General features: G+C 38.9%; 2 protein-coding genes and 1 long non-coding RNA gene across 8 annotated transcripts in view; 1 reads left to right on the top strand and 2 right to left on the bottom strand.

Annotated features, from left to right (window-relative positions):
• Positions 1–22,197, top strand: part of LOC307019462 (uncharacterized protein) — a gene marked incomplete at its 5' end in the record, with an annotated part of 43,715 nt that overhangs the window by 2,456 nt on the left and 19,062 nt on the right. For 3 of the 6 annotated variants that reach the window (XM_079650412.1, XM_079650413.1, XM_079650411.1), the window contains 3 exons: positions 129–222; positions 330–424; positions 741–859. In XM_079650412.1, coding sequence (XP_079506538.1) covers positions 129–222; positions 330–424; positions 741–859 — 308 coding nt within the window. Of the gene's footprint in view, positions 1–128; positions 223–329; positions 425–740; positions 1,876–22,197 lie in introns of those variants that run through there. The other 3 variants (XM_079650409.1, XM_079650410.1, XM_079650408.1) reach the window with 1 other exon arrangement.
• On the bottom strand, positions 947–12,907 carry LOC307019466. Its single transcript, XR_013802668.1, has 2 exons — positions 4,391–12,907; positions 947–4,027 (listed from the first exon to the last, which is right to left on the bottom strand). It is a non-coding gene; the product is annotated as an uncharacterized lncRNA (long non-coding RNA).
• On the bottom strand, positions 13,561–22,108 carry LOC307019464 (sentrin-specific protease 2-like). The gene is made up of 9 exons (XM_079650416.1): positions 21,779–22,108; positions 21,550–21,668; positions 21,229–21,357; positions 21,081–21,146; positions 20,702–20,790; positions 20,492–20,597; positions 20,226–20,334; positions 15,142–15,200; positions 13,561–15,005 (listed from the first exon to the last, which is right to left on the bottom strand). The coding sequence occupies exons 1-9, from the start codon at positions 21,993–21,995 to the stop codon at positions 14,913–14,915; spliced, it is 987 nt and encodes a 328-aa protein (XP_079506542.1). The 5' UTR covers positions 21,996–22,108; the 3' UTR covers positions 13,561–14,912.

The raw sequence follows: 22,197 nt of genomic DNA, 5'->3' as shown, positions 1-22,197 counted from the left end.
TTTACATTAGTGATTGTCTGTATGATGTAGAATAATAATCAAATGCAGCTAAAGTTTGATAAGCTGGCGTTAGATTTGCCTAGTAGCTTGCTAGGCTAAACAAACGTGTTTGTGTTTTATTTTTGCAGGCAAGGCATCATTGGACTCTAGTAGTCCTGATTTTGTGCCATCTGTGTTCATGTACACAAAACAAAGGCAGAACCCAAATGCAAAGATGGACAGGTAAGATTAGAGTTGACATCCTCTCAGTCGAGCATAAGCTTTGGTGCCTACAGCTGCTGTTCTGAGATATGGATTAGTCTAACTATGAATTTCTGCTGTTACTGTAGGTACCATAGGAAAAGGAGGAGAGCTGACACTGCAGCAAATCAACGTGTTACTTCTGAAACTCCAGAACAAGAATGCAGCATGGATCATTGTCCTGGTATGAATATATGAATATATCATCTTACAATTAACTGATTGATTGTCAGGGTTCCCACCCTCACTGAAAGAGTCAATGTGCTCCTAGTGTGTGTGTGCTCCAATTGCTATGTATTTATGTGTGTGATGTGTACACTGGCCCCTGGATGGGTCAAATGCAGAGGAAAAATCTCCCCCTGGGATCGATAATGTATCTTCTCTTCTGTCATGGAAAAGTTTTGAAAATTCATTGGTAAAAATGTGTGAGAACCCCTGAATTGTGAACTTGTTTGCATTGGTTGCAGCACATGCTAATTTTTCACTTTTCTATATTAAAGCTGAAGAGGATATCCCAGTTCCAAAGAGAGAGTACGATGATCTGAACCTGAGATACAGTCAACTTCAGGAGGAATATGTCAACCTGCGACAGGAGTTTGACACACTACGAGCAGAAAATGTAAAGCTGAAAGAAGAGCTGCAAAAATCTACATTCTCCTACACCACTGTTAAGTGCAATATTGGACAATTGATTTTTCTCAAAGGACTGACCTCTGTGGTCTTTGAGTGGCTGATTACAAAAATGATGGGCAGCGTAGAAAGAATTCACAACAAACTTACAGTAGAGGACCACCTATTGATTATATTGATGAAATTAAGGTTGGGCCTATGTAATACTGACTTGGCTTATAGATTTCAGGTATCAAAAACCACCTTATCAAATATTTTGCGGAGCTGGGTCCCTGCTATGGCCTTGGTCCTCAAGCCACTCATTAAATGGCCAAGTAAGGGTGCAGTACTTAAAAATATGCCAAAAATATTCAAGCGCAACTTTAGAAGATGCCGGTGCATAATAGATTGCACAGAAATGTTTATAGCTAGACCCAGTAATCTGACTTCCAGGGCCCAGACATGGTCAAACTATAAACACAACAACACCATTAAATATTCGATCGGCATCACTCCAGCTGGTGCAATTTCCTTTCTGTCTCCTGGGTGGGGTGGACGGGTTTCAGACAAGCAGATCACTAAGGAGTCAGGTTTCCTCAAACCTTTGGAGCCTAGGGATGAGGTTTTAGCAGACAGAGGATTTCTCATCAGAGATGAGCTTGCGGCCTATGGTGCAACCCTTCGTATCCCTCATTTCACAAAAGGAAAGAAGCAGCTTTCTGCACAGGAAGTGGACACATCTAGACAACTTTCTCGTGTGAGGATCCATGTAGAGCGAGTTATTGGTCGGTGGAAAAACTTTAAGATTTTACAAACATTTATTCCTTTGTCGCAGGTTGACATACTAGATGATGTTGTTATTGTATGTGGTGCCCTCACAAACCTCTGTAAGAGTGTTGTTCCCAAATGAGTTACACATAACCATGTATGACTTATAAAGTGATTTTACATTTGTAAAACATGTATATAGGCCTACTGTACTTAAAACTTAATGCATTTTAATAAACCTCCCCACATTGGCTGCCACTGGTGTGTCTAATGGTCCTTTCCCCCCCAGATTATCTCAACAATTCAGAGTGCAGTATCACATTTATTTGTAATGCTGTTACTAACAGAGTTTCATTCCATTCAGGTGCCATTAAAGTGCCACTAAACATTAACAACATAGAAAGTAGGAGTATGTACAATATATTAGAATCAAACTGGTTCTGTATGTTGTAAACAGTAAATAATAATTTTAGGTCGCAAATTATCTCTATGGATACATATATAGCATTACAGAATAAAACTTAAAATATCTTGTTGCACTGAAGTGCATCTAGACACAGCTGTCAATAACAACATCAAATGTAAAGAAAAGGCTGATGATGAATTCATTGTTTCAACTGTAATGTAACTTTAACAACCAGGGAAAGACAATCCATAACCGACATCTAACACCATATCTGGTCTCCTATCACAATACAATACATTATATTGCCCACTCCTACATGAAGGCATTCAAGCCTCAACTCTGACATTTCCTACATAACCATGTTGCTGTCTTCCTTATTATGTGTGCACAACTGTAGTGAATGTGGTTGTTGCATTTGACACAGATAATCATTTTACCAAAATCTGGTCTTTCACAGTATTCGCAGGCTCTCTGTGACACCAAGACAGGATCATGTCTTCTTGTCAGTGATTCAGGCAACACACTCGAGCTAAAGAACTCATGTGCTTTTGGCAAAGCCTCCTGCAGAAACTCTTCATTTCTTAGGATACGTTGCACAATGAACTTCTCCTTAGTCCACAACACAAAGTCACAGTAGCTAACACCACACACAAACATGTGAAGTTGAGTTTGATAGTAGTATGTGTGTGAATGTTTCAAAGAGAATGACTTGTCCAGACAAAACTGCTTGTCTTCTGTACATCCTTGAAGGCTATTCCTGTATTTGTAGGGACATTTGATCTCTACCACCCCTTTGCCACAGCAGGTACATCTTGCTATCCCATCTGGCGATGATCCAAGGTGTGGCTCAGAAGGTTGCACTACTAAGCCACATGAGCTGATGCTGAAATCTGGATGGCTTTGGGACATAAATGCAGTGTAGGCTTGTCTTGCCGTTTCCTCCATGTTTTGACCCCAGAGCACAGATGGGACATTTAAATCTGTTTTGTTGAACTGCATTATATCATTTAGGTATGTTTTGCTGATCTTGTCAGTTGTGGCTGCATGGTGAAATTTGGTGCTTGTGATCCGACCAGCCCTATAGGGTCTGCCACTCATTTGACCTTGACTGTTTCCGTGTCACAAATTCCAGTTTCTCACATTGTTGAGGTTGTAGTGTAGTTTTTAGTTTGTGAAATGTATCCTCACATTTCACCTTCATTTCCTGTGGTGAGAGTTCCCGGAGTGTTGCATCAAATAAAGCAGTCAAGGGCTCAGGTAAGTCTGGATGCTCTTCTGAATCAGTGTCAGACGATGCAGTGTCCGTGTCACTGTTTTCCAGGCTCGTCAGCACCTGGGTACACATCCAGCAGTTCCCGGATGTCATCATCTGTCAACACTGATAATAGAGCAACAAAAAGACACAATTAGTGTGCTGCATAATGTTCACATTTTAAGAATAATGACTGAATTATTCTAAAACCAGACCAGTTAAGCTGTAGATAACAAACAATCGAATTTCTAGAATCAGTAATCTGAAGACAAAAGGACAGACATATTCAAACTAACATAACAAATGATACTGAAACTATTCAAACTGAGCGTGTATGTTTACAAAAATTCATGATGCCACGTTGGTCTGTAGGCCTTTTCATCTCTGCATCACCAAGTAACACCTTTCTCAGGCTACATTATGGTGTCAAGACACTGAGGAGAAATCCTGAGAATTAATTAAATGCACTATGGCAAAAGGAAACTTATCTAGGCTCTGTCAACTATTACATGCCTCTGGGTGTGATACTATTCTTCCTAGCAGATGTTGAAGCTGCTGGAAGTTGCCTGCCAAGCCTCTTTGGTTTGTGGAAGCTGATTTCCCTCAATGGAGCTGGTCTGACTTCTTTCCTGCTGATGTCTTTCCACATGCACAATCCAGAAGTAACCGCTGCTTTCTCTGTCCTTCCCATCCTAACATAGAGCTCAACTTTGAATAATATTGCAGCTGCATGGCTGCAGCATGACCCAAGCCTGAAAATTCACAAAATCTTAATAAACATACTGGGCTTGAAAGTAACATTTGCTCTCAGACAAATCTCGGCTCTGGCTATGAAGTAGGTAAACATCTAACTTACTAGACATGTGAGTATCCTAAGCTTAATCAGGTTTTGAATGTAACTGAATGATATTGGCTGCTGACATTTTGAACCCTGTTGTCGCTGTGTTGTTGTTCATGAACATGTTAGTTTCAAACCCTGGTTATGATGAGAAAGTTACAGGGCAAGGCATACGATTTTTGATATGGAAAGGAGATTAATAGCGAGCTGAAAGGACAGTAACACACCCCTGAACTGTTACCTACAAGCCCACAACACCAAATAATAGGCTACTTACCCCGCCATACAGGTGCAATTCGCTGTGAGGACGTAGTTTTCTCGTTGGTTGATTATGACCCAAGCCTCATACATCGTTGTCTTGTGTCCTTGTCTTTGACTAGGGAGAATTTCTGATCTCAAAATACAAAACTCTGAGTCTATGTCATGGTATTTGACGTTCTGTACATGACCACAGACAACGTATTCGTAAGCATCCACTGACTTATAGGCTCGTAATTTCTCTCTGGTGTACACGCTCGGTTTCTCAATTAAATAGGTATATATTGTTAACTGTGTTCGTTATTCTCCCGTCCAGGAGAGAAGCTTTAAAAGGAGACTAAATGGAGTCTCTGTGAAAGTTCAATTGGGTACTTTAATTAAAAAAGGCGCGGGTTGGTCACAAGCATGATATTGTTCAGTCAGACAAACAGCTGTGATCCACTCCTCGATAGGGAAGAGAAGAGAATGGATCTCTCCTCCGGTGCTGTTATATATCCTCTGCTGGCTCCTCCCCGCCAGCCGGCTCGCCTCGTCTCCAATGTCCGTTATTGCATTTAAACAGAGGATAGGTTCTTTTCACATTCAATATATGCTTAACATGCCGTTTCTCCTCATATTCTCTTTCATCACTTTTCATTTAACACATTCTAAACGCTGTAATCAATACTCTAAAAAATACTTCTCGGCTCGTTTGGTTTCCGGTCATTCCGGATGTTGTCACATGTTACTCTCGCCTGTAAACAATAATGTATTCAAATAAACTGTACCTTCATTTAATATTCAGCATGGTAGTATCTCGACATCTATAGTTGTAGTGTTAAATCAGTAGCTTCGGTTTGCACCACTCCATATCATTTCGCTACTAAATTCACCTCTTCAGGAAATCGTATATTAGCCACATGCTAAATGCTAACCGTAGATGAAGGATTTTCAGAATAAAAGCTTAACTGCTTGTGCACAAGAATTTCTGGTTTTTCAGTATAAAAGAGCATTAAAACTGACGGCATGTTTAAACTACATTTCCCCATTAAAACATTGATTTTAATTTCTAACAGTCCCTCCTTACACACCTAAAAGGTGTGTATAATACTCAAATCAATGAGTTCTTCATCTGAACTTTGCATATTACATATCTCATATTAACAAACATACAATCAAATGGAATGGTTTTACAGCCGGCTTTACAAAAATACAAAATAAATTATTGTCTGTGTTCAAACATAAACGTTTTCCCTTGTGCATAACTTCTAGTGTTTACATTCAATATCATTCTTCAAAATAGCAGCAATGGCTTGGTATCAGAACATTTCTTCGTCCCTCCTTTCACAGAAACCGTTCTCATACCACGCTCAGTGTTAAGGCACTTATTTTTACAAAGTGAAAAGAAACAAACCATTTTAGAATAGCAATGATTTTTACAACATGAGATCCACCATATTAGAATAGTATAAAGTAATAAAGAATAAAATAAAATATCTTGGATTGGCAAAGTAAATTGAAAAATAAAAATAAACTATCTTGGAATAGTGTTAAGTAAATTGAAATGGATTCACTCCATTTTAGCATTTTATTTTGCTCACTTCTTCACATGATTTCATAATGTAAAGAATCACATCAGCTGGACATTCATTGATCAATCTCATCTCCGAACATCCATATCATTTAAACTAACTCATCATTGTCATCAACATCTGTATACGGGGGTTGGTCGTCTTGTTCTGCTAGCATTTGTAATTATCTCCTCATGAGAAATTTACCCTCCCTCCTTTCATATCATTTAAGGTATGAAAGTAATATGTTCTCTAGAAGGGGCCGTCGTGATCAATCGGTACGTTCTACTCTGGGGTACGGCATTCTAAACAGTCATTTCTGGGAGAAGATTTTGGTCAGTTACAACAGTTGTAGAGTTTCATCACGTAAAAGTTCCTACTCAGTAACTTTGGGTGGTCTGTTCTAATGCAGTGATAAAGTCCCTGAAATGGTGTGAGAACCAGTGGAATATCAATAACTCATTATACTAATTTATTTTCAATTCTTGTCTACTTAAATAGCTATGCTAACCCCTTTAACAGTGTGTGGAACCTTGGGTGCTAGAGCATGTGATAATTACTCCCTCCTTTAACAAGAATTTAAAACAGAAGTCATTTCATTAATGGTTTGCAGTTCAATTCAGGAATTTACACCAATGGCAGATATGTTTCTCCTTTAAATAACATCTCTAAAAGTCAGGTCATCACTGATTGAATGGATGACCTTTAGGAGCTGGTGGCGCTTGTCTTTTAAAACTCATACTCTGGTGCCGTGCGCTCCCTCTGAAGCTGCAAGTAAGATTTAAAACATCTGCAGGGTGGATCGAGCGACCCCTTCTCCCTGAACGATATTTGTTGTAAAATATGCACCATCACAATGAGTGATCCAAGGCCCCCCATGTATTACTCCCAATTATATTAGTTTTTTTAATTAAAATGTGCAATCTCTCTTTTGTCTTTTTAAAACTCTACATCTTGGACAAAAAACAAATGTTATTTCCACCTTAATCTTCCCTCCTGAGGTAATAACCATGCTACAATGGAGAAATCAATACTCTAGATTGGAATACTATCTTTGGCTTGGTACTAGCTCTACCTTTAACATTTTCCATACAAATAAAGATTTGTCTGCTTTTATAGAGTGGTTACTAAAACCATCCCTTTAAACTGTAGGTCTATACTATAACAAGTTAAATCTTACCCAAATTCACACATGAATAAAACAACTCTTAAAGAATAATTTGTTCATATGATGAAAAGATTGAATAATATGTTCTACCCTCAGTGTGTTTTTAGGGTTATTTAAAAGTTTTCTCTTTCTTTCTTTATAAATTAACCAATTGATTAATTCATGGCTAATAAATCTTTTTCTTTCCGTATTTCTCGTTGGTGAATAAGTGTGTTTATGTGTAAACTCACTCACTCCCGTTTTCCTTCTCTCCCCCTCTGGTTGTCAAGCCACGACCCCCTCACGTTCTGCCGGACCATGCCAACTCCTCCGTCCTGTCCTCTTCTCCGTCCACCTTCTCCTCAGTCCATCCGCTCTTGGATCCTTCCGCTGTAACTCTTTTCAGTGTCCCATCTGCTTTGCTTTTCATCTCCTCCTTTACAGTCTCTACTTTGTTGCATGGAGGGCGTATTCCACTCTCATGTCCCACACTCTGCTCTTGTGTCCAAATCTTGTGGCTCAGCTTGGAACTTCATGTCCTGTGGGGGACCGATGAGAGTGTGCCTTTTTATGTCACCTGTAGTTCTGGATTCCTCAGGTGGAGATGGTTCAGCTCTGCTTCTCTGTCTGTTCGATGGAGGAGGAGGAGTCTTCCGTGGTGAGGTCTTTTGTCTGCTTGGAAGTTGGGGTCGTAGCGTTCTGACAGGCGGAGAGATAGAGAGAGAGAGATCTCGGGACGCATTATCTATAGTTAATTCTAACACACTGAGGTAAAATAAATCCAATCTTTCCCACTCTATTTTCCTAACCATACTATCTTTCTTTGATGTTAAATGTCATCCAAGCCCAGTTAATGTTTTCTAATAATTGTACCATATCCCTAAACATTGTTTTCACCCACTGTAACATGTTTACTCCAATTAACTCTTTCAGGAAACCACTTTCTTCCATAAATTTAAATACCTAGTTGCTTCAAGCACCACATATTTCACACACTATAAAGGAACGTCTCCATATTTTCTCCATCACTTTAAATCTCACTGTTATTTAGAACATAAGTAACTTTGGTGACTGGACATATCTGCAATGTCGCCACTGTCTGCTAGGAAATTTTGTTCATAGAGTTTGTACGTACAAAGCTGTACTTTTGGGTTAGTAGCCTGTTTCAACTGTAATCATTTTCAATAATTGTGCTCAGGTCACCGGTCGGTTGTTCATAAACTTAACAGGGGGTGTTTCTGCTTCAGACTAAAACATGGATCCAGTGTATTTAGAGATTCCCCTAATCTGTTAATCCCCATCACTTACATATCCCGATCACTTAAACCCATCTCATCATTTGATACAAGAACTGCATATAGGGGGGTGAATCATCTTGATTATAACCGCCTCTTGTTTGGGAACGAGTATTTCTAACTCCTCCTCTTGTTGCTCAGCTGATCTTTTGGCTCTGAGGATAAGTGAAAGTCTGTGAAACACAGCTGGAGTCTTGTTAGTGATGTGGGCATTCTCTATGAGTGAACTAATGGTTCCATGTTTTACTTGATATTGTACTCCCCTTCCAACCAACAAGGTGCCAAGTGTAATGAGCACAATCAACAATGCTATTCTGACTCTTATCCCTAGGGGACCCCACAATTGGTTTGGCTTTGTTCTCGTCATCATCTCTATTTTATCCCTGGTTGTGTCCGTTACAGAATTTAAATAATGAGTCCAAAAATAACATACAAATAATTGGACTCTTTTTCAGATGTAAAACAAAAAAATAGGTTTTCACATTAATGTACAATCTATAAAAATCTATAGACAATTTGTCTTTTGAGCTGTTTCTATCTTTATCTTATTTCTATTTATTGTTTTGTTCCAGCTCTGCCAAATCAGTCCTAACTCCCAATAATGTTCTGGAAGTTGCCAGTGAAGGGTGACAATGTGTGAGGTGGTGTCAATTTGCTCCTTTTTCTTTACCTTTAAACCGGAGCGCGTGTGAAGTTTGTTACAACCTTTCACGCTTCCGTCCACCGGGGATGAGCCCACTGTCTTTTGTGAACTTTCACCCTCACCCAATCACCTGGCCGAACAGGAGTCTCTTCTGGTGTCTCGTCTGGTATCTCTGTAGTTTTCCTAGCCTGCTGTGTAGACAAAACTTGCATAATATTACTCAAGAGTTCTGACATATTCATCCACTTCTATTTGTCTAATATCTAAAACTGGACCACTCCCTCCTTGGAGAAGGCCCAAGCTTCGGCATACCTCTTGTTGTTTTATGACCTATTGTTGACTACATGTTATTATTTATTAACTACAACGTCACTGAAATCAACATATCTGTATAATCATGACACTCCCTCCTTTGAGCATAAAATGCTCAATTAATATTGTAATGATTACCGTATTATGAACAGGACATGGAAATCCCACAACGTTGCATTAAATAAATATAAATTCTCCGTGTACCCACAAGGCGTACAAAAATATCATATGATGTATGGCTTTCTGATGGCATAAATGCATATTCACAAAACATTTCCCATTAGCACTTCTAATAGTTTACTTGTTTCAATAATGGCTTTTGTCATGGTATTATGCATCATCGTTGCTGCGAAAAACAATACCCCTGGTGTCGCTAATGCGTCTCAATAACTCTAGGATTAGAAGATTGGTTGACACTGCTGAACTAACATATGATAAAATAATCTTTCTCCAAACTGGAGGGAAAATATGAACTATTCTCACAGAGAGTGACCTGCATGAAGGGCTGGTGCCCCTCACTCAAACGAGATATTGCCTTACGCACTACACTATAAATCAGTAAAGTTACTCAAGAATAAATAAATAAAGACTGATTCTTGAAACTGTTGTAAAAACCCTACAACTTCTTCATCCAAGCTCTCAATCAGTGTTATGTTATTTAATCTGCGGCTCATGCCTTAAAACAGATACTTCAGACCGATTATAAAATTGTGTTTATGAGAAAAATGTAATCTGACTCCATAAATCACATAATTGTTTGATTAAAAACTGCACTTCTGGCTAAGAATAAATGAAGTTCCCCTTTAAACACAGCCCCGGTCTTCTGACGGGGTCTATCTATGTACTGGCTGGAAAATGTTGGGCCAGTCTCTGTCGCTCCGTCACATCTTGACCTCACTAGTTGTGTGGACACAATAGTTTTCTGTGTGGGGGAACAACATCACTTGTAATCTGTATCCTTCTCATAATTACAAAAATAGTCTGCTAAATGTTCTACTCTGCTACTTCTAATTGGTGGATGCTCTGTGTAAATGCAAATTCAAAGCAAAAGGAGCAAATTGAATTTGCATTTCACGAAATGGCGATTGCCCTCTCTTTGTTTTTCCACATGTGGGGTGTAAACAAGATGGCACCCGATTATTTCGCACTCTGACCTGTAGACAAAGAGATTTGTCCATGCGGCTCTCAGGTGGGAGTTTAAACAATGGCGAGGTGATCTTTAAACGAACCGTAACAAAGTAAACCACTGGTGTGGTATTATAAACCCTGAAATACAAGCCAAAACAACACTTAGTTTAAAATAACAACATTTCTATCTAGTTTACTATGAAAAAAATGGGCTTTATCTTATTGATATCATCACTTAAAGTTAGGAACCCTTACGCACTAGCTATAAACCTGTTCACGTAATATTTGACTTTATAGTCGACTATGGGCTTTATCTTATTGATATCATCACTTAAAGTTAGGAACCCTTACGCACTAGCTATAAACCTGTTCACGTAATATTTGACTTTATAGTCGACTATGGTTAACTGTTGCTATTTGGACACGCCAAACCGGGACTAATATGGAGACCTATCAGCCACTTATAATAGACCGTCGTCTTATTACTGCACTGCTGTTGTAATTCCGATTACCGTAACCCACCCGCAATATCTTTTTTAAACAGAATAGTTTTAACTACTGATAAAGGCTTAGACCTTAACCAAGCCTTTCTTGAAAAGGACTTTCTTTAAAGCACTGACTTCGGTCTTAACCCTGAGTTGATTCACTATGCCCCGCTGGTTTTCACTTACTCGGCCCTTAACCGATTCGCTATGTCTCCAGATCTTAACAAAAAATCGTCAAATGGGCTATATACCCTTACGTCATAGGCTAAATAACTATTAACGTAACAAGAGACACCTATGTGAAAGCAGCAAGGCACCTATCCGAAGTACAATGTCCACACACTATATATTTAAAATTCAACACCCACACGTGGTTAATAGCATGCAGGGTTAATGGAACAAAAGAAAGTGTGAACTCACCCTGCTTGTGACAAAACAACGCCTCGTGGTTTTAGAGTGATTATTTTATCAATTTGGGTTGTTTTAACATTAAAATGCACAGCTATTTTCAGGATCAGCCGGCTGCCGTCAAACACACAAATCTAACTTTGCCTAGTTTAACTAGTGAATAATCTTTGTCATAACAGGCATCTTCTTACCGATTGATTTGAGCTCTTGTGTGTCGAATGGCTGCAAGCGTCTCCAGGAAACAGCCGGTTGGTTTTCTCTCCTCGGTCAGCGAGATCACGTCAGGGAACTCACCAGATTGTTAACTGTGTTCGTTATTCTCCCGACCAGGAGAGAAGCTTTAAAAGGAGACTAAATGGAGTCTCTGTGAAAGTTCAATTGGGTACTTTAATTAAAAAAGGCGCGGGTTGGTCACAAGCATGATATTGTTCAGTCAGACAAACAGCTATGATCCGCTCCTCGATAGGGAAGAGAAGAGAATGGATCTCTCCTCCGGTGCTGTTATATATCCTCTGCTGGCTCCTCCCCGCCAGCCGGCTCGCCTCGTCTCCAATGTCCGTTATTGCATTTAAACAGAGGATAGGTTCTTTTCACATTCAATATATGCTTAACACGCCGTTTCTCCTCATATTCTCTTTCATCACTTTTCATTTAACACATTCTAAACGCTGTAATCAATACTCTAAAAAATACTTCTCGGCTCGTTTGGTTTCCGGTCATTCCAGATGTTGTCACATGCTACTCTCGTCTGTAAACAATAATGTATTCAAATAAACTGTACCTTCATTTAATATTCAGCATGGTAGTATCTCGACATCTATAGTTGTAGTGTTAAATCAGTAGCTTCGGTTTGCACCACTCCATATCATTTCGCTACTAAATTCACCTCTTCAGGAAATCGTATATTAGCCACATGCTAAATGCTAACCGTAGATGAAGGATTTTCAGAATAAAAGCTTAACTGCTTGTGCACAAGAATTTCTGGTTTTTCAGTATAAAAGAGCATTAAAACTGACGGCATGTTTAAAGTACATTTCCCCATTAAAACATTGATTTTAATTTCTAACAATATATCTGGCCACTGTATATTCGGCCACTTGCTAACGTCTTCAACCCACTCATCAATAGAACACGGATCTGGAAGTCGGACACCATTTGTCAAAGTCAACTTGTTAAGGTAACATTCACGATCTTTAGTTGATAATCCCCTTGCGTAGCTTGACAAGCTGTTTATCTCTGCCATCCTTCTGTTGCCACAATGCGCGCGCATACGTTCTACGTCATCATTGTGTACAAACACAAAAAGGGTCTATACGATCTAGAACTAACCCTGCCGTAGATTGTATCCCTGTTCCCTGCGAACGTGACGTCATCGCCTGTATTGAGCGTTCGTCTAGTTTAATAAGCTTTTTTCTCTCTTTTGAATTATATATTTCCCATCAGATTAAACAGCAAACAGCTGTGCATACAATTGCGAGGAGGCTCGTTTTAAGGACACTTTTCAGATAATCACAATCTTCGTATTGGAACAAACTTCCGTTTTTGAGTGTAGTCCCACTCTGCTATGTTCCTCCTTCCTACAGAACGGACAATGACAGGATAATATGTCATTTGTCAGTATAGTACTATTTCTGTTTAAGTGTCTGATAACCACGAATAATAAGCAATGATATGACAGTAATGATATAACATATGCCAGACACTGTGTTATTTTCAAGCAAGCCTAAAAGATAATGTCACTCACTTTAATTGCTCCTTTGAATGTAATTTTCCTCTGTGGTTTCCTACTCAACACATGTTTGTTTTGTAATGCCACTCATATTTTATTTTTTATTGTATTTTAAGGTGACATTGAATGCTTTGAAAGGTGCCCTAAAATAAAGTGTATTATTGATCTTATATATGTGCCTATATCACACTATTAATGCTCCTTATTTTAGATTTGGTTTTTCCTGGTGTCAATAGGGAAGATCTGCACTGTTCTCTACATAACATGTTCAGCAAAGCGGGTATTTCTCCTGCCAGATATGGCACCCCCCCTACAACTTTCTCCAGGAGAGTCACAACGTCACCAAAATCACACTGGTGTTGGCTGTTCCCCTCTAGATTGTGCTCACCAAAGCACTTTACTCTGGGCCCAGCAGATGAAAAACTAAAGAGGGGGTTCCAAATCCGGCAGAACAGGTGTTGTAGCTGCCGGATTTGGCACCCCCCCTACAACTTTGTCCAGGAGAGTCACAACGTCACCAAATTCACACTGGTGTTGGCTGTTCCCCTCTAGATTGTGCTCACCTAAGCAATTTACTCTGGGCCCAGCAGGTGAAAAACTAAAGAGGGGGTTCCAAATCCGTCAGAGCAGGTGTTGTAGCTGCCGGATTTGGCACCCCCCCTACAACTTTGTCCAGGAGAGTCACAACGTCACCAAAATCACACTGGTGTTGGCTGTTGGCCGAAGACTCATGGTAAACTCTGCAGGCATGCTTTAACAGAGGCAAGGCATGTAGACATCTTATTTTTATATAACCACACTGGCTGACTAAGAGCACTTTCTTATTGAGAGCAATAGCCCGCTGAAGCAAATGTTGGAAAATAAATACATATAACACACATTCACATAAACACCAACATTCATGCATAAACTGACTCACACACACTTAGTTTTCAAAGTTGTCACAGGCACCCGTGGGGCCAATTCGAAGAGACATAAACTCAGGAATCATTAAGGATGCAATATGGCGCCTATGTTAATCACAAGCCTTCGTCCTTTCCATTGAAAATGAGCCACTGGGCAACGGGGATGTAGGGACGGTTTGTTATTCACAATCTGTTCAAGGAAGCAACATTTTATAGGTCATTTTCAGAAGAGTCGGATAAACTGGAGACTGTGAGAGCAGGCTTTTACAATTTTCCAAATTGCAACGCTGTAATATATTATAAGCTCCACTTCTACCGTAAAGGCGTTGATCTGACATTTAATTTTAAACAGTTCAACTGCATTTCTATTCGGGCTGTGCAGCAATACAACATGAAACAACCTGATGAGAGTCCTTTACTCAATGGACAATAGGGCACTTATTTCTTTACCCGACACTCTTTTAGAACATGGAGAAACATTATCATTTTCGTTGTCTGGCTGAGACACTTGTGGCCCTTATTTTAAGCACTATTATTCTATAATATTAGCATTGTATGTCTAGAAAATCTATGGTAAAAGCTTGAAATTCAAAACATGGTTGTACAATTGTTGCTTCGTAAGGTAGAACTTTAACCAGAAAGAATGACAGGTAGAGAAACATTAAGTGTAGAGAAAACGTTAACTATGTTGTCCATTAAATATAATATATGCAATTGTTTTCTTGGGCCCATACACACAGGCATGCATGTTTAGCGTTTTTTTAGTGGCTCCCTCTCAACACCTCCCTACAGAAGCCTGCTGACGTCTCCCTTCAAAACCACATCCCTAAACTCAAACAATCAATATACAATACATAACATCTGAGTAAAACCAGCTGAGTTATTACAGAAAACACCTGGATGACCTGGACAGTTTATGCATTGCAGGTGTTGGGGATTTCACATGCATCCACCACAAATGTATGATCTGTGTGTAGGTGGTCTGCCAAGACATTCATGGTGGAACCACCGGTTACACACATCACAGGTGATCTATGAAAAAAACAATTGCATTGTGTTTAATATTTTCAGTTCATACCATAATGATAGAAGGGAAAAACATCATTTTTGTTGTTTCAGTTTTCAACAAATCTATCATTAACATGATTGTATGTCAATATAATTTTACCCAGTATGTGTACTCGTCCCTCTGGCCAGCACAATAGCAACAGTTAGCGCTAAGGTAATCTGTTAACAAAAACAGTTGGCACAAGAAATGACAATCAATATATATGCAGTACATATTTTACTGAATCAACAACCTATTTTGCTGTGAGATACGAGTTAATTTTTTATTGCAGTTGTATATTTCAAATCTTGTCTAAACTACGCTTTTCTGTGTATCCTTAAAAAAAAATGCATTTACAGATGTAGCGATTCATTTCAGACAGTTTGAAACGCGAGGGCCGTGATTGGTACGTGATCTGCCCTCGCTCAAGGGAAAACCTCCAGCTTGACTTGAGACCGCCCCCGTGATAGATAAATGTAATTATAATGAAGCCAGCTGCAATGGATCATTGATCCACCAGGGGGTGCAGTGGGGTTCCACACTGGAGCTCATGTGAAATAAAGTCAGATACAGTACGCTGGATGTACAGCGGAACTTTGTTAAGATCCATATGTCACGGATATCATACTCTGTGCTAAATAAGAGACATGTAATCATTTACAAAACATCACCATGTTGTTATTTAACAAAATAATGTTGTTTGTCGGAAAAAACGAACGGGAGGAAATGCCCGGCTCTCGATTTTTAATCCTAATTTAAATCATCATCTTCACCACGATCATTTATGTTTATGTTCACCGAATTGAAATGAAATCACTGACACATATGAATATACTGTATTCAACTTCATTAAAACGTTATTAACGTGCCTAAACTCAGTAATTCACTAAAAACATTTATACTTTAATGGAGCCTCGTCGGCAGATCAGAATCCCAAAGTGTAGCAGAGGGATCCTGATCTGGATGACCGGTGTTATTTTCCCCATAAGGAACAAGTCGCTGCAAATTATCCCGCTTATTACATGGCCACATTCTCAACAAAGTAACGACATGACTCCCAATATTAATTTAAATGCTTTTATGGATTTAGAAAATGTTTTTATTGATTTAAAAATTAGTTGTATTGATTTAAATTGACATGCATCCGCTAAGAAAAATAGTCCGTTGTTACTGTTTTTTAAACAGTGTGAATGAAACGGCAGCTCTCTCCCCCCTCCCCCCCTGATCTTTCTTCTCCAGCAGCTAAATTAACTGTAGGTTACTCTGAGTGACCAAAGACTGTATGTGACAAGTTTACAGTTAGTGACGTAACAACACCATAAAAGCTGGTGGGTTGAAAGCAATACGGGAGGTAAAAATAACTACAATAATTGTGATTTATTTATTGTGGCTTTTATGTTTTTAGGTATAAAATGTTATGTAATTCAGGCTTATAGTTCATCCTTCTCTAAAAGCCTTCAACAATGACAATATTCATAGTAATTTAATAAATCCTTCCAACACACATTGTAAAAAATAGCCTACTGTAAGTTAAGAAATCATTCCAATATGTACATCTTCTGATGTAACAACAATAACATTATAAATAGTAACATAGCTGAACATGGTATTGCACATTTAGCTTTTAGTGTTACTGACCTGAGATGTTTTTATTACATGAATTAAGGTGACTGAGGCTTTGGGATGCAAACTCATCTGTATGAAAAAGGTGACAAGGATCCGAGCCCCCGGCTCCCCCACCCCACGGAATATCGACTTTAAAATGAGGAATGACAGAGGATTTTAGCAGTCAGAACAACTAAAGCAGCAGTGTTAATAATAAAAGAAACGCCAAAGAGTCACATCTAATAGAAATATATAAAAGCATTTATTTTAATTGTGTAGCAGTCCGTTTATAATTTTGGCAGCACTGTTGAGCATTTTGAAAATGTATTTTCATGCCTCTGTGCAAGGCTTAGTCTTTCTATCTTTATAGCCACATGGTGTAAAGTAACTAAGTTCATAAACTCAACAAGTACTATACTTGGGCACAATTTTGAGATACTTGTACTTTATTTAAGTATTTCAATGTTTTGCTACTTTGTTCTTCTACTCCACTACAGTTCAGAGGTACATGGTGTACTTCTACTCCACTCCATGTATTTAATACCTTTAGTTACTTCACAGATGTGGATGAATGATGTGAAATATAATCAAGTGTTAAATCAGACTTTAGTTCCACTTGGAGTAAATCCACAAGCTACCCTGCAGTATACAAAGTCATTCAAACTAGCTGCACCTTTACCAGCTTTGAGAACACTTTCATGATCAATCATTATAAAACATATCATATATGTTATTCTGAAATGGACCAATCTGCACAATGACTACTTTTACTGTCGCTACTTTCACAATATTTTGATGATAATACTTTTCTACTTTTACTTGAGGAACATTTTGAATGCAGGACTTTTACTGTAACAGAGTATTCCTATACTCTGGTACTATTACTTTTACTCAAGTACAAGATCTGAGTACTTCTACTTTTACTCAAGTACAAGATCTGAGTACTTTTACTTTTACTCGAGTACAAGACCTGAGTGCTTCTACTTTTACTCAAGTAGCTACAAGATCTGATTACTTCTACTTTTATTCTAGTACAAGATCTGAGTGCTTCTACTTTTACTCAAGTACAATATATATATATATATATATATAACACCTCTGCTTATAGCCTATGAAAAAAACTATTAGAAATAGAAGGCTAAAGCTAACGTTAGCAGATAGTGACAATGTATGCTAGCTAGCTAGCTCAACGATTCCTTAAATAATATTGCCACAGAAAAACTTTTCAGTTCACATCACGCTCTGCCGCTCCGACAGGGAGCTCTGCTCTGAACACCTGAACGGCCCGTTCTAACAGCTGTTCACCAGCGGTCTAGTCTGTGCCACAGTGACTCCGGACGCACAGTTAATATTAACGAACGCACCTGTAGGTAATGTAGCTGCTGAAGCTAGACCATCATCTCGGAGCAGCAGAGCCTTATTATACATCCATGAGAGCAGAGCCAACAGGCAGGAAGACTCGGGCACACAGCTCGCACTTCATTATAATATATAAAAAAAGAACACCATGCGTGTCATGATGGCACATAACAGCTCACGGCCGCAGATTACTCCGGGTCCCAGACCCCCCCATACCCCAAAAATATTTTCATTGCAGATCTACATGAATCACACAAACGACCTATTTTGGATTCAAAACGGCGAAATTTCGCCGAAAGGTGACAAGTTTGCACCTAACATCTGAAACGATGTAACAACATAATACACTTTGTGGGGATGCAGCTATGGATGTGAGGAGTGAGGGACACGGATTAGAACGGGTGTGTCGTCTGGCAGGACAGGAGAGTGTGTGCACCAGTCTGCCTTGATCCATGAATTCATGTCTGTGACACTCACTGCTGCCCACAGCTGTTTTATAGAAGGAAAACCTCCTTCACTTCATGAAAGTGTTTTAACCACACACACACACACACACACACACACACACACACACACACACACACACACACACACACACACACACACACACACACACACACACACACACACACACACACACACACACACACACACACACACACACACACACACACACACACACACACACACACACACACACACTTGACATGAAATCACTGACAAATATGAATATACTGTATTCAACTTCATTAAAACGTTATTGACGTGCCTAAACTCAGTAATTCACTAAAAATATTTATATTTTAATGGAGCCTCGTCGGCAGATCAGGATCCCAAAGCGTAGCGGAGGGATCTTGATCTTGAAAAATAGTCCGTTGTTACCGTTTTTTAAACAGTCTGAATGAAACGGCAGCTCTCAGCTGTGTATTTACACAACTAATGGCCCATCAACCACAGCTCTCTCCCCCCCTCCCCCCTGATCTTTCTTCTCCAGCAGCTAAATTAACTGTAGGTTACTCTGAGTGACAAGCTTACAGTTAGACACAACATTGTCATTGCAAGTGACCCTCAGTTAGTTGACTTTTATGTTCAACTGCTAAATTCGTTACTGATAAAAAAAAAGGGCTTCTACTGTACCTAATTACCTTAACACTAGAACCGCCAGAGGTTTTTGTATAGGCCTACCTAAACCTGTCAAATCCCGCTATTAGAATGCAATTTTTAACAACATAGGGTGCTACATAACACACTTTCAGGAAAAGTCACGGACCTGGAGACTTTAATATTTGATTGAAAAAAAGTTACATTGCACACACATAACACACATCACACAAATTGACCCGATTGGCGGTTCTAGTATTAAATAAACTCACTAATTAATGAAACCAGTTCAATACGCATTATTCTTATTCTTATCATTCTTTATGAGCGCAGAAATAGTCTTAAAATCAGATCTGTTTTTTAAATGAAATCTGATGGCAGGCAGTTAGCTCTGATCACCTATGATAAATGTGCCGCACCTAATCGCTGGCCATTCAGCCACAGAGCTCCCTCTATACAAATCAAGCTGTAGACGGTGTGAAAGCACCTATTGTTTTAAATAATGGTCGGAATGTGACCTGTGAGCCTTCTGAATTACCGTGGGACAGCACATTCTAAACTAAAATGTTCAATCAATAAAGTAACATCTTATCTTATCTTAATAATATCTTCATATTAATAATAATAATAAATCATACAGTATGTGTCCGAAAGGGAGCAGGAGGAAGCAAGCACAAAAATATACAAAAAATATACTGCATATTAAAGCAAACGATTGTAAAGGTAGAAGTATGAGCATAACAAATAAAGAAGTGTAATGTAAACATTTACATTATTATTATGATTATTTAATATATAAAGAGTATAGATTATTGAATTACAAGATTAGATATACTTTAGTTGATCTAAAATATTGATGTGTTCAAATGCTCTTCAAAATACAACTGAAAGTCCATGAAACTTTTCTTTCTGTATTTGTGAATGAATCGCCATCTCCTGGTTAAAACCTGAAATTGAAAATCTGGCAACGCCCTCTTGGAAAATAGTGGGAGGGCTTAACATTCCTCTATACTGGTTTTAGGCAGGTCGTAGGCAGGAAGCTGTAAACTGGAGTCCGAAATTAAGTGCTACATATGTAGACAAATACATTTAGGGAAACATTTTATTTACAATACATCTGCTAGCAAGAGTAAACATACCAGTGTGTTGGATCAGGGTTGTGGCTATGTTCCATCTGTGCTCTGCAATAGCCTGTTTGGTTGTTGCGAAGGAGATGTGTTCTTCTGCGCTCAAAATGTTTTCAGCAAACTTCAGTGAAATGAGAGGAAATGTTTTAAAAAATATTATTGCAAAGAAAATTGAGTCAATAGAGTTATGTTTATCAAGGAAGACGGAAATATGTGTACGTTAGCCGTTTACATGTAAGCTCTTTTAAAGCAAAGTGTAACTTGGTTTTGTAGCTTACCTTTAAGGCAAACACCCCACATGAGGTGCCATCTGGTTGCTGGGGGTGAGGGGGTGAGTTGCGCTTCAACCTTGAAATGTTGCATCCTTTACTTTTCAAGAACCTTCTAAGTTGTGGAAAGAATATATAATTGTGATATTTACATCCGTTTTATTCTATCTACAATGTATAGTAGATGGTGACAGCTGAAAAACAGTACTTCAAATCTACCTTGTTATCTCCGTGCACCTTTTCACTTTGAAAGCGGACTCCCCTAATGGATCCAATAACTGGCACCTCTTTTGGCCTTGATACATAACCTATACAATCATGTCATGAGAGTAGAAAGAGAATATGTTAAAAAGTATGCATTGTGGAAAATCTCTCTACCACTCCAACCACCCTCACCACCCTAAATATTCTTCATGCATTATATTCGTTTTTCTAAAAGAACAGTACGATGTATAATAGTACTTATTGCATATGTGATATTAATTAATTATTAAGACAGAACAAAGAACGAGAGGAAAGAAAAAAATGTATTTTATTTTATTTTACTCACAGGGAGATTACAGGAATTTGTATTTACTAATGCCTTGATTCCACTCACCGTTAATGTCCAGTGGTGGTGATCATTGACGATCCCCAAGATGACATCATAGTCCAATGGATCAATCTGAAATATATATTTAAAAAACACTTTACAACTTTGTTTCACTTATTGACATGGCTGGGATAGTTAATTATCAGCAACTAACTTTGAGCCTTGATGTGCCTTTGTTCCAAATGTTTGACATTTCAAATGTGTCAATAAAGGTGGCTCTCTGTCTTCTGGGGTTCTCCTTGTTGAAGTCCTTGACTTTGACAGCAAGGTATGCATTTATTACCTGTAACAAAATAGTATAAAAGAGGTTCATCAATGTTATAAAAGGACAGCAAGGAAGATGTATTGCACCTACAATGCCTGTTAATGCACTATGGGCATATGTACATGTTTTTAATATAAAGAATAACATTTAAGACCAACACATTCTGTATAAGTGCCATTCATTTAATTTAAAATGCTGAATAGATCATACCTCACTCTCAAGCTCCATGTCATGACCAATTTGCTTTATGTCCCAGTAGTACATTTTATAAGGACCTATTATGGACACCAGAACATGGCTCTCATTCCCTGCCCAAGCGTCTTTCAAAACTGCAAGAACAATACAAAAAAAAGGCAACATATGAATAACATGAATAAATACCACTAGCCCGTAAAGCATTCCAAGTAGGAGAACAAGCAGGTGTGTAAACATTTCTTACTTTTCTCTGGTAGAGTCTGGATCTGGGCGCTTGTAGCTACTGCAGGTCCTGGGGCAGGCAGCACTGGTGAGGATGCAGGTGTAGTAGCTACTGCAGGTCCTGGGGCAGGTGGCACTGGTGAGGATGCAGGTGTAGCAGCTACTGCAGGTCCTGGGGCAGGCGGCACTGGTGAGGATGCAGGTTCTCCAGCAAACACAATGACCGATGGTCTTGTCATTGGTTTTTTAACATCCTTAATTTTCGGAGGGATTCTTGGGCCCTCCTCTTTACAATGTTTTAAGTGGTCTATATTGACCTTATGTATGAGGGCCCCTTTTTCCCCCTGCAGGTCTGCACTTTTTTCTTGAAGGCTTTTGATTGAAAATGGACCAAGAAAATTGGGCTCCAACTTGCCTCCCTTCCTCTGCTGGCTGCGCTTG

Source organism: Notothenia rossii (genome assembly GCF_949606895.1).
Source record: "Notothenia rossii genome assembly, chromosome: 9".
In the NCBI taxonomy this organism is placed as follows: Eukaryota; Metazoa; Chordata; class Actinopteri; order Perciformes; family Nototheniidae; genus Notothenia; species Notothenia rossii.
The sequence above is the reverse complement of the archived record's forward strand: the minus strand, read 5'-3'. Positions and strand labels throughout refer to the sequence as shown.

Coding starts and splice junctions, on each gene's coding strand:
- LOC307019464 (XM_079650416.1), bottom strand. CDS start 21,995: ATGACAAGACCATCGGTCATTGTGTTTGCTGGAGAACCTGCATCCTCA. Junction 21,669..21,778: donor CCAGACTCTACCAGAGAAAA/GTAAGAAATGTT, acceptor TTGTTCTTGCAG/TTTTGAAAGACGCTTGGGCA. Junction 21,147..21,228: donor AAGGCACATCAAGGCTCAAA/GTTAGTTGCTGA, acceptor TATATATTTCAG/ATTGATCCATTGGACTATGA.